Genomic DNA, 12,806 nt, shown 5'->3' on the forward strand with positions numbered 1-12,806 from the left:
AAACAATTAGATTGCCAATATGTGTTGCTTATAAAGGTTTTAATTTATTCTTTTATTTCCCAGTAGAGAGCCAGAAAAAGAAGAGTTTTCAGCAACTTGGTCAACATTTTTGATTTTTTTTTTATAATTTATACAATTCTTGAGAATTTCCATACCCACTTTTCTCTATATTTTTATGTTATAGTAAATTCTTAATAGTGTTTTATAAATAAAAAAAAATCCTATAAAGAAATATTTTAAAAATGATATTCCACTGCATGCAAATAGCTATGTCTATGCATGTTCTTTGGGTGAAGTGTTTTGGACAATGGAGCATAAGTGGGGAAAACTTCTTTTTCCAATTATAAGCATAGCTGTGTCAGGGGCTATCTCTTCTCTCCCCCTATGCATGTGCACAGCCATTTTGCTGCATATCTCTCATAGTGAACTGAAGTAGCGATACCTGCATGGAAACCAGTGGTTGATAAAGCAGCCTAATAACTCTTGCGAAAGCTGGTGTTGTTTTCCTAATTATAAACTACACAAAGGACATTCTGAAGCAAGATCAGTATTTTTTCCTCTTTATTAAATTTTCCCTGTTGTTTAAATCAGGCCTTAAAACAATTACATAACATTTAGGAAGAAAGATGCAGCCCAGCAAACCAACACTAGAGGCCAAGATGGAAAATACCTCCACTGCTACCATGTACTTCCCCTTGGTGCTCAGGTAGGTTGGAACAAAGGATATCCAAACACTGCAGAAGACCAACATGCTGAAGGTGATGAACTTGGCTTCATTGAAAGTATCCGGTAATTTCCTGGCCATGAAGGCAACTATGAAACTAATAACAGCCAGGAAGCCCAAATAGCTTAGGACACCGTAGAACATAGTCACAGAACCTTGATTGCACTGCAGAATAATTTCTTCAGCTACCGAATCCATGTCAGTGTCTGGGAATGGGGGAGAGGTTGTTAGCCATGTCATGCAAATACCTATTTGAATAAAAGAACAGGAAATGACAATGGAGTTGGACAATCTCTTTCCCACAAACTTCCGCATCTTGGATCCTGGCTTGGTGGCCTGGAAAGCCAGAACCACTGTGACGGTTTTTGCCAACACAGAAGAAACAGCCACTGCAAAGACAACCCCAAAAGTTGTTTGTTGCAGGAGACATACCATCTTCTCAGGATGACCAATGAACAGGAATGCAGAAAGGAAGCAGAGCAGGAGGGAGATGAGGAGAATGTAAGTGAGGTCTCGGTTGTTGGCAATGATGATAGGAGTGTTGTGGTTCTTCGCAAATATTGCAAGCACCACCACCGAGATCAAAGAAAAGAAAAGAACAAAGGAGACTAAAATGATCCCCAAAAGTTCTTCATAAGATAAAAATGTCAACGTTTTAGGAATACAGGAATCCTGATTCTTGTTTGGATAGCTTCTTTCTGGACACAAGTAACAATCGTTTGTATCTGAAAAATAAAATCATTTCAAGACCATCTGTAGAATATAAAGTATATCAATAATATTATTTACATAGTTTTAAAATATTTAGAATGTTTTATGCCCAATTCATTAAACAAGTATTAGTCTGTAGATTTCAACAATGCTCTAACCCTTTAAACAATTTGTTTAACGTCTGTGATATTATATTTTAATTTCAAAAATTTGAATAAGTAAATTATCTTTAGAATTCTAATTATTTATATAATTCTCCATATAATCTATGCATTTGAACTGATTTGTCTTTAGCAAGCCCTAATACTACAATATATCAATCCAATCATTTGAATCTGAAAAATAAAATTATTTCAAGACCACCTCTAGAATATAAAGTAATTGCTTTACTTTATAATAATATTCTTTACATACAGTGCATTCAGAAAGTATTCAGACCACCCCTGTCACTTTTGTCAATTTTGTTATGCTGAAGTCAGATTCTACAGTTGTTGAAATTCATTTTTTTCTCATTAATCTACTCTCAAAACCCCATAACGACAAAGTGAAAACAGAAATTTAGAAATGTCTGTAAATTTGTTAGAAAGAAAAAAAATGAAATATCAAATTGGCATAAGTATTTAGACCCATTGCAACAACACTTGAATTTTAGCTCAGGTACCTCCCAGTTGTCTTGATTGTTGCTGACATGTTTCTATACCCTTATTGGTAAATTTACCTGTAATAAATTAAATTGATTGGACATGATTTGGCAAGGCACACAGCTCTCTATAGAAGGGCTCATTGCTGACAATGCATGCTGTAGCAGAGCAAAAGCCATGAGGTCAAAAGACATGCCTGCAGAGCTCAGAGACAGGATTATTGCAAGGCATAGCTCTGGGGAGGGCCAGAATAAAATTTATGCTGCACTGAATGTTCCTAAGAGCACAGTGGGCTCCATAATTCTCAAATGGAAGAAGTTTGGCACAATCAGGACTCTTCCAAGAGCCAGTTGCCCGTTCAAACTGAGCAATTGGGGGAGAGAAGGACCTTAGTAAGAGATGTGACCAAGAACCCGATGGTCATTCTGACTGACCTCCACAGATTCTGTGTGGAGATAGGACAGAGTTCCAGAAGGACAACTATCACTGCAGCCCTCCATTTATCTGGGCTTTATGGCAGAGTGGCTAGATGGAAACCTCTCCTCAGTGCCAAACACATGAAAGCTTGCTTGGAGTTTGCAAAAAGCACCTGAAGGACTCTCAGATTGTGAGGAACAAGATTCTTTGGCATGATAAAACCAAGATTGAACTGTTTGGCCTCAATTCTAAACATTATGTCTGCAGGAAACCAGGCACCACTCATCACCTGCCCAATATCATTCCAAGAGTGAAGCATCATGGTGTGCAAGTGTTTTTCATCAGCTGGAACTGGGAGACTGGTCAGGGTTGAGGGAAAACTGAATGGAGCAAAGTACAGGGATATCCTTAATGAAAACATGTTCCACAGCACGCAGGACCTCAGACTGAGCCCAAGGTTCACTTTCCATTATGACAACGATCCTAAGCACAAAGCCAGGACAACGCAGGAATGGCAACTCTGTGAATATCCTAGAGTGGTGCAGCCAGAGCTCTGATTTGAACACTATTGAACATCTTTGGAGGGACCTGAAAATGGCTGTCCATCAACAATCACCATCCAACCTGACTGAGCTTGAGAGGATTTGCAAGGAAGAAGGGCAGAAAATCCTGCAATCCAGGTGTGCAAATCTTGTCGCATCATACCCAAGAAGATTCAAGAATGTAATTGCTGCTAAAGGTGCTTCAATGAAGTATTGAGTGAAGGGTCTGAATACTTATGTCAGTGTAATATTTCAGGTTCTTTTAAAAATAAATTTATAGACATTTCTAAAATTCTGTTTTAGTTTAGTTTAGTTTATTCAATTTGTATACCGCCCTTCTCCCGAAGGACTCAGGGCGGTTAACAGGGCATATATAAATAACAATACAAAAATTAAAAAGAAATTAAACAAATGCCCAATTAAAAATTACAATAACAATAAAAACAGTAAAAAACCCATTAAATAACCCTAATGATCCCCATTAGGCCAGACCAGCTAGTTCAAATAAATGGGTCTTCAACCCGCGCCGGAAGGAGCGAAGGTCCGATGCCATCTGGAGCTCAACCGGCAGTTGGTTCCATAACGCCGGAGCGCCCACAGAGAAGGCCCTACCCCTGGGGGCCACCAGTCGACATTCCTTGACCGGAGGCACCCTGAGGAGGCCCTCTCTGTGGGCACGCACAGGGCGGAGGGGAGTTGACACCGGCAGCAGGTGGTCCTCGAGGTACCCCGGACCCATGCCATGTAAGGACTTAAAGATCATAACCAAAACCTTGAACCTCACCCAGAAGACAACTGGTAACCAATGTAGCTCACGGAGCAAAGGTGTAACATGGGAGTACCGGGAAACTCCCAAGACAACTCTCGCGGCTGCATTCTGTACCAGTTGGAGCCTCCAAGTGGTCTTCAAGGGAAGCCCCATGTAAAGAGCATTGCAGTAGTCCAGGCGAGAGGTCACGAGCGCATGAGTGACCGTACACAGGGCATCCCGGTCCAGATAGGGCCGCAACTGGCGCACCAGGCGAACCTGGGCGAAAGCCCCCCTAGTCACGGCCACTATATGGTCTTCCAGAGTAAGTCGTGAATCTAGGAGGACTCCCAGGTTGCGAGCCCTATCCACGGGGGGTAAGGACTCACCCCCCATAAGAAGAGATGGAATATTTTGAATGTCCCGGGATGCCAGGATGCACAGCCACTCAGTCTTGTCAGGGTTGAGTTGAAGTCTGTTCCTCCCCATCCAGGCCCGAACCGCCTCCACATTGTCATATACTGAGCATAGATTAATGAGGGGGAAAATTCAACAACGGTAGAAGCAGGTTGCAACATAACAAAATTGACAAAAGTGAAGGGGGTCTGAACACTTTCTGAATGCACTGTATTTTAAGAATAGGTCATTCTTATTTCCAGTTCATTAAACACTTGAATATTAATCTGAATATTTCAAGAATGCTCTAACTCTTTAAACAATCTGTTTAATGGTAGTGAAGTTGTATTTTAATTTCAAAACTTTTGTATGCAAAAAAGTCTTTAGAATTCTAATACTTTATATAATTTGCCATATAATCTCTGCATTTGAACTAGATAGGATAATAATGGTTATCTGATGTGTCTTCAGCAAGACCTAATGCTACAGTATCTCAATCCAGTTTAAAATATTGCACAAAATACTGGGCAAAAAGAGCCTTCGCATGTACAAGGTTGCATTTGGAAACTGTTACCATCAGATGAGATAAACCCCAACCTAACATCTCTTACCCTCCTTCTCTGAAATCTTTCCATCTGGGCATGGAATGCAGTCATAGCAACAAAAGGGTTCCCCTTCCTTGATTTTCTTGCTGGAACCAGGACGGCAACTCCCAGTGCATACTGAAACAGGCTGGGACTGAAGTTCAAACAGACAAAGAACAATTCTATGTTATCAAATTAATCTGAGTTAAGGTAAAGGTAAAGGTTCCCCCGCACACGCGTGCTAGTCGTTTCCGACTCTAGGGGCCGGTGCTCATCTCCGTTTCAAAGCCGAAGAGCCAGCGCTTGTCCAAGAATGTCTCCGTGGTCATGTGGCTGGCATGACTAGACACCAAAGGCGCACAGAACGCTGTTACCTTCCCACTGGAGTGGTCCCTATTTTTCTACTTGCATTTTTACGTGCTTTTGAACTGCTAGGTTGGCAGAAGCTGGGATGAGTAACAGGCGCTCACTCTGTTACGCGGCACTTGGGATTCGACCCGCCAAACTGCTGACCTTCTGATCAACAAGCTCAGCGTCCTAACCCACTGAGCCACCGCGTCCCTCTGAATTATATTATACCCTCTGAGTTAGGGTATAATTAATAATAAGTTGTTAAATTGGTATGCTGCCCAACTCAACAGCTCATAAGCATCAAACAAAGAAATTACAATGAAGTTAGTATGCATTTAATTTATAAAGTTGTTTAAATGCAATAATCTACTTATGTAGGCACTGGCCTGCTATGCACAGTATTGTCTATTGAAAGGTGCATCAGATTTTCAGCCTTTCCAAATATGCATAACTGTTACTATGACAATCTATTCCACTTTGCAGCTATTATTAAAGAGGAACTCCAGCAGCCAATCGTGAAGTTGTTTCACTGATCATTTTTGGTTACATAAAAATGATGTTTAACCCAGCCTTATAGTTGATTCATCAATCATATGCTGGTCCCAAGCCTGGATAAATGGGGAGAGTTAGGGAAATAATGGTATACTATCTTTAAAATATCTCACCAGAACATTTTATGACAATATTTCACCAGGACACTCATGACTCAGATATGGATACCAATGGTGGGCCTTCCAGGCTAGATGCAATCTACTGGAGAAGAGCAAGGTCTAGCTTTTAGTAGTCAGAGATTTTATGATGTTGGAGGAAAGCCTTGTGAGAAGATATGTGTCACACCAAAAGCCAAAGAGAATGAACAAGTGGCTATCTGATGACACAAAAAATATAGCTGATTAGCAAAGGGCTGCCAAATCCAAAGGTAATAAGGAAGAAGTCAAAGAACTGAATACAATTTTCCAATGTGAAATCAGGAAAGGAAAGTTGCCAGGAGTAAGACATGGCTGAATGGTTAAAACAACAACAACAATAATCTTTAACCCATTTTATGCAATGTATCCAAGTTCAGCAGTATACGTACTCTACTATAATGAAAGAACTGTAAGTACTACAGGCAGTCCTTGACCTACAGCCACTTGTTTTAATGAGTGTTTGAAGTTATGACAATGCTGACAAAAGTGACTTATACCCAGCCCTGGCACTTCCAGTGTGACAGCAACCCCAGGGACATGTGATCAAAACCTAGGCACTTAGAAACCAGTATGTATTTATGATGATTGCAGTGTCCCACAATCACATGACCTCCAATAGTGATCACCCAGCAAGATTCCAACAGGCAAAGTCCAATGTGGGAGGCTGTATTTGCTTAATGACTGTGTGTTTCATGCAATCACCATGGCAAAAAAGGTCATCAAATCAGGTGGAACTCACTTAACAACTACCTCCCTTAGCAGGAGACATTTCAAACCCAGTTTGGTCCTATACTGAATTCTACCTGTAATCAATTAACCTCTAGCTAGGTCACATGATCAGTCCTTTGTCAGGATGTCACACAATGCCTTTTTTATTTTCTTGCTGGCACTAGGATAGCAACTTTTCTCTATCTACTGAAACAGTCTGGAACCAAATGCAGAAGCAAAAAAAGAACAATTTGAGTCTAAAGAGTAACAAACTTGAAGATTCTGGGAAGCCCTTTGAACATGAAAAAAAGCATTCAATTAGCAAATTGTTAATTGCTGACTTCCGGTTATATTGATACTTGTTGATTATTCACAGAAATGGGCATTAAATTTCCTGCACTATCATACAGTATGTATAAAATTCTTACAACAGGATCTGTTAAGTTCTACTTTTCAGCTATTATTTAAAGGTAAACTAGAATATGATATTCATGAAGCTGCCACACTGGCCATATTCAGTTGTGTTAAAAATTATTTCCTATTCTATAAATTGATTACATACAATGTACACAGCTTTACTGATTTCACAATAAAGAATTGGTATCATGAGATGAGTAGAAAAAAATCAGAATTTCTTTTTGGTACTCTTCTGACCACTCTAAAAAACATTGTTCCATTAGTTCTGTTAAGCTTAACCTATTCTCCAAAACATCTGAGGGCAGGATAAGAAGTAACGGATGAAAGATTATCAAAAAGTGATCCAACCTAGAATTAAGGAGAAATTTGTGGAAATGGAATGGCTTACCTCCAGAAGGTGTGGGGGCTTGTCACTGGAGATTTTTAAGAAGAGTTTGGACAGGCATTTGTCTGGAATTGGATAGGGTCTTACAGTCAAGCAGGGGGGTTGAACTAGAAGACCTCCAAGGTCCCTTCCAATTCATATCAAATATCTTCTTTCATCATATTAAATAATGAATTCATAAGAAACCCAACTAAAGCAATAACTTTTTAGACACTATTGGTTGCATTGTAGTACATGTTCTTATTTGTTCAGGTCTCAGTTATTCATCTAGCCAAAAAAGTAGTGAGCTAAAAAGTAGATTTGGTATAAATTCCCAGAAGTAGTATCCCACCTGGTTAAACCAATTGTGCCAGGTGATGACATCTTCATTTATGGTGAAAATTTGGTCTGAAAAAACTGCAGGGTTTACCCTCCCAACTTCAACTCTATTGAAAGACCGGTTAGAAGAAACAATCCAGTTCAGTATATCATATCCAGCTAGTAACTCTCCTTTGTAGTCAATAGAAACCAGATCCCCAGCACTGTTATTAAATGAGAGACCTTTTAAAAACAAGTGCAGCTAGATGGAAAAGAAAAGATCAAAGATTAGAAAGTGCTGTTTAATTCTGAAAGGAAAAGTCTAAGAAGAATTTGGTGCAGTAGAAATCATGGCTGATCAAAAGAGAGAACCTGGTGTCCTTTACAGAAATGGGAAAGGAGATCAGAATTAATTCCTCTAATTGATGTTACTGGGATCATTTTCCTTTATACAAATAACGTTTTTCTTCAATATGATACTCAGTTATTTTACCTGCCAGGAATCTTGCTTTTGAAGCTTCAATCTTCTTTTATTTGCCATTGGTTGCTGGGCAGATCTGGATGAAATCATGGCATGCAAGGCATGGGCTACTGCATAGACAGAATTATAAACACTGTAGCTATGACCAGTCATTCCGCTTTCAAAAAAAGTTACAGGAAGATGTTCCACTTTCTCTTCTCCTGTGCAAATATCACCAGCTATCTCACCTATATTTGAAGTTTTGAATACACAAGCAAAGGACTGTTGCCAGTAATCCTTGATAAATCCATCTTCTGTCATAGAAGGATTTCTATTTTTAATAAATTTCTGGAATCCTGGTGGGTCATTGGCATGAATTGTGAAGGACAGAGCACCATTCATCATGTCAGTATCCCAATCTCTCTGATACACAAGTGAGTTTATTTCCATCTGGGCTGTTAATATCCACACTTTACCTTTGGCAACATTTCTTATGTTTTCTTTTTTTGATAAATATGGTAGCCATTTCAGCCTTACCATAGTATCAGCTTCTCCATAAAATATTAGAACATTAACATTGCTATCCATAATTTTATCATGTATTTCTGCACCATGCTTGAACATGTCATACATTTCATTAATATGTGTTAATTCTGATAATCTCTCTATAAATGAAAAACAGATGTTGTGCTGGGAAAATAATGGAACAATAATGTCTATAACCCTTTCTCCATTATCATTATCCATGACAATAACCCCAATCCATGTCCACCTGAAATGGAGAAGCAAAGACAGAATCCCTTCATGTTGAAGTCTTTGCAGTGGGCTCATTTGGAAGAAAGAAAGTCCTGGTGTTTTATAATTCATGATGGGATTAGAGCCATAGATGAGCTGCATAAGGATGGAGAGCAAAGGATGGAGAGAATCGCATTTAATTTTTTATTTTCCAGTTTTTGAAACTGCTCATACATTTGTATAGCAAAACAAGAATGTGAATGATCAAAACATAGCATTGCTAAAGTTAGAATGAAAGGACAAAAAAGAGAAACAAGGCAAGGTCCAGTGTTAGAGAAATAGGAGGAGTCCAAACAAGTTTTCTCTTTAATAAGAAAAAAAGAGAAGAAAAAGGATGAAATATGGTATCATTCAAAAAAATTCTGACTGTCTTTTCAAAAAAATTACATTCATGCTAATCTCTTCATTCACACACACACACACACAGCATGTTTTCAGCAATTTTAAATACAATGTAGTGCTATCAATTGAATCAATGAATGAATGGATGGATGGATGTTTGATAATTATGCCTTTTAGAGTTATGCTTTAAGAGAAATACTTCAAGAAATGTTAGCTAGCTGATATTCTGACTACTCTATTTTTTGTATGCCAGAAATATGTGGCAGTTTTGTATACAACTCTGGTTAATTGTAAGAATTACCGTTGTACAGAGCAGCCCCCTTTCCTTTTTGATATTATGAATTTGGTTTACAGATTCACCTCCATGAATACCTCAAAATAGGGAAAATCCTGAATTGAATTGAATCTTAAAGTGGCCCTTGTTCCTGCAGAAATCTTTCAAAAGCTCTTGCACTATTTTGAACAGCCTTTTCTCCGACATGATTTCATATTTCCATTTTTCTTAATCCTTTCTTCTTTTTATTTTTGCATTACTTGTGTTTTTATTATTTATATTATGCAGGGTTTATATTGTATATTTTCTACATAAACCTCCAAAAATATTTTTATTGTGGTGGCATAGAAATACATTTAATCCATAGATGAAATATTTATTCATATTTTTTACAGGAACTGTAGTTGATGTACACCATACTTTCTTCCCTATTTTTTATTATCTAGTTTGTGTACTCATCTCTAGAATAATGGCATGTACATCACGAAAGTTTATTTAATAATATCTTTGTGAGACTAAATTATGCTGCTATTTGGTCTACTGAGTTCTCACATGGCTGTGGAAATATTTCCAGGTCATTTAATCTGAGTGCAAATTTTTCATTCATACTGTAGTAGCTTTTTTCCTTGGATTAAAAATCTCTAACTGAGCCTTCTTTAAAAAAAAAAGTGGGATAAGAGGATTTTAACAGAGAAGAAGGTACAATAATATTTAGAAGAATCCCAATTTTTGCCTTTGAAATCTAGAAGTTCTAAAAAGTCAGGTGTGCTTTCAATTTGATGTACTTTACCTGTGGGATTTTATAGATATCCAAGAGATTTGCAATGTCAATGGAGGTTTTGGCATCTAGTCCCCCAATTATTGAAGTCAGATGATTCTGGATACCACAGATGTAATTGGGGGAAAAGCTCTTCATGTTGTAAATCAGTAACATTGTGGCATGGTATGTTTTCTGTGCATTGAAGTAACTGTCATAGATGTTGAAACCAAGAGTGACATTGGATAAGATCTCTGAGTTTTTATTGATCTCCTTGACTGTAAATGCCAGAGCCACAATATTTTGGTAATATTTAGGTATTAATCTGAAATAGAAGATAAATTCAATGTCATATAAATGTTTAAAAGTTTTTTTACAGAAAAAAGTAATCATTTCATCTCATCTTATAAGCCTCAGAATATTTATTTTTATTAGTGTGTATATGAAACTAATGCAGCCAAGATTTCATAAAGCAATTATTTCATACAATGAAATTACATGTGTACATATTTATGCAAAACATCAATTTTACTACAACTAACTACATCATCCATGCATTAGTGTTTTATTTTTGGAAATCATTTTTGGCTCTTTGATATGGAATAATATATTCCTATGATGTGACTTCCTTCTTCACCTGCATTTCAGCAACTGAAGCTGTAATGAAGAAATGACTGTTACTTTAGTAATAGAACCAACCTCAGCCCAGACCACATATGTGCCATGCTGGACCTCTACCTGACACTACCTATTTAAAATACAATGAACGTTTGTACAGACAAAAATGTGGCTGCGCCATGGATTTACCTATGTCCCCCATTGTGGCGAATCTCTAGATGGAAGAGGTAGAAACCAAAGCCCTAAACTCCTTCACAGGAATTCCACCCACTCACTGGTATAGGTATGTGGACAATACTTGGGTGAACATCAAAACACAAGAATTGGAAGTGTTCACCAAACATATCAAATCTGTGGACAGATACATCAAATTCACATGGGAAGATGTTAAAGAAAATAGCCTAGCCTTCCTGGACTGTGCAGCACACATTAAGGAAGACAGAAGCCTTAACATTGAAGTTTACAGAACACCCCCCCACACACACACAAATCAATATTTACATTTTGATTCTCACCACCCACTGGAGCACAAAATGGGAGTTATCAGAACCCTACACCACTGAGCTGAAAGCCTGCCTACCAGCAAAGATGGGAAAGAAAAACAATTAAAACACATCAGGGAAGCCCTCAGAATGTGTGGCTATCCCAAGTGGGCCTTCATCAAATTCCAAAAAAGACCAAGCAGGAGCTCCTCCATAACAAACAAAGGAGAGAACAATAAACAAAGCAATGTTGTAATTCCATATATTGCAGGGATATCTGAAAAGCTCAGGAGGTTCTTCAGCTAATACAACACATAAGCACACTTTAAACCCAAGAATATTAAGGCAGAAGCTTGTCCATCCCATGGAAAAAAAACACCCAGACACAAACAGAGCAATGTGGTATATGGAGTACAGTGCAGTGAGACATGTGCAAAACTGTACATTGGCAAAACAAAACAACCACTTCATAAATGCATGGCACAACATAGGAGAACAAACCCATCAGGACAAGATTTAGCAGTCCATCTGCATTTAAAAGACAAAGGCCACTCTTTTGAAGACAGCAAAGTCCACATTTTGGAAAGAGAGGACAACTGGTTTGAAAGAGGGGTCAAAGAGGCCATCTATGTCAAAACTAAGCAGCCTTTTCTTAACAGAGGGAGAGGTACATCATCTGTCTCCAGCCTACAACACAGTCTTTTCAGTAGTTCCAAGAAGGCTCCATACCCATTTGCACTGTGACCCTGATGACAGAGATAAACCTCCAAGTGGCCTCATTGATTCTCTAAAACAATGCAAATGACCAGCTGCCTTTCCATCCCCCATCATCCAGTCAGAGCTGAAGAAGCTTCTTAGATGAGAAGCAAAAAGTCTTCAAAGAGAAACAAGGAACTTCAGTTGCCTCCTGAAAAAGCACCTTTGGGAAAACCATGATCTGGATGACTGAGAATCTCCATAGACAAATATATTCATCATACATCTTAATAATAGCTATTTACATCTTAAAAAGTATGAACAAATGCCACATTTTATTACAATTATCTCAATGGTGTAAAAATCAAGAGGAAGATAACCACAAGGAAAAATGTGTAAAAATCTCACGGATTATGCAGACTATTAATATTTGCCAAACCTATCTACATAAAACACTAAATATTTCAATGACATTTTCTCATTAATATTCTGACGCAGATTTATCATTAAACATTGGTTAACTGGCTGGGGAAAGAAGTAAAAATTATACAAATCTCCAATGCTTTGATACATTTTTAAGCAGAGAGACTAGTTGAATTATGATCTGTAGGAGTTTATACAGTTAGAATACATGAAATTAAGCACAAAATCCTTACATAAGGTCTTCAAGCAATGGAGGTGGTGGGAGTTTGCTGAACTCAATGGTAGCATGCAAGAAAGCAGCTAGAGTGACAATCCCACCCACAATGACATCACCTGACTGATAGTACAT

At 38.1% G+C, this 12,806-nt stretch overlaps 1 protein-coding gene across 1 annotated transcript; it reads right to left on the reverse strand.

Annotated features, from left to right (window-relative positions):
* Positions 1 to 544: 544 nt before the first annotated feature.
* LOC308678706 (vomeronasal type-2 receptor 26-like) lies at positions 545 to 12,806 on the reverse strand (the record flags this gene model as incomplete). The annotated part of the gene is made up of 6 exons (XM_081345943.1): positions 545 to 1,449; positions 4,791 to 4,917; positions 7,723 to 7,872; positions 8,104 to 8,961; positions 10,272 to 10,563; positions 12,691 to 12,806. 6 exons carry the CDS (start codon positions 12,804 to 12,806, stop codon positions 545 to 547), a joined length of 2,448 nt encoding a protein of 815 aa, XP_081202069.1.

The sequence above is a fragment of the Vipera berus genome (genome assembly GCF_964194415.1).
Source record: "Vipera berus genome assembly, chromosome: Z".
Classification (NCBI taxonomy): Eukaryota; Metazoa; Chordata; class Lepidosauria; order Squamata; family Viperidae; genus Vipera; species Vipera berus.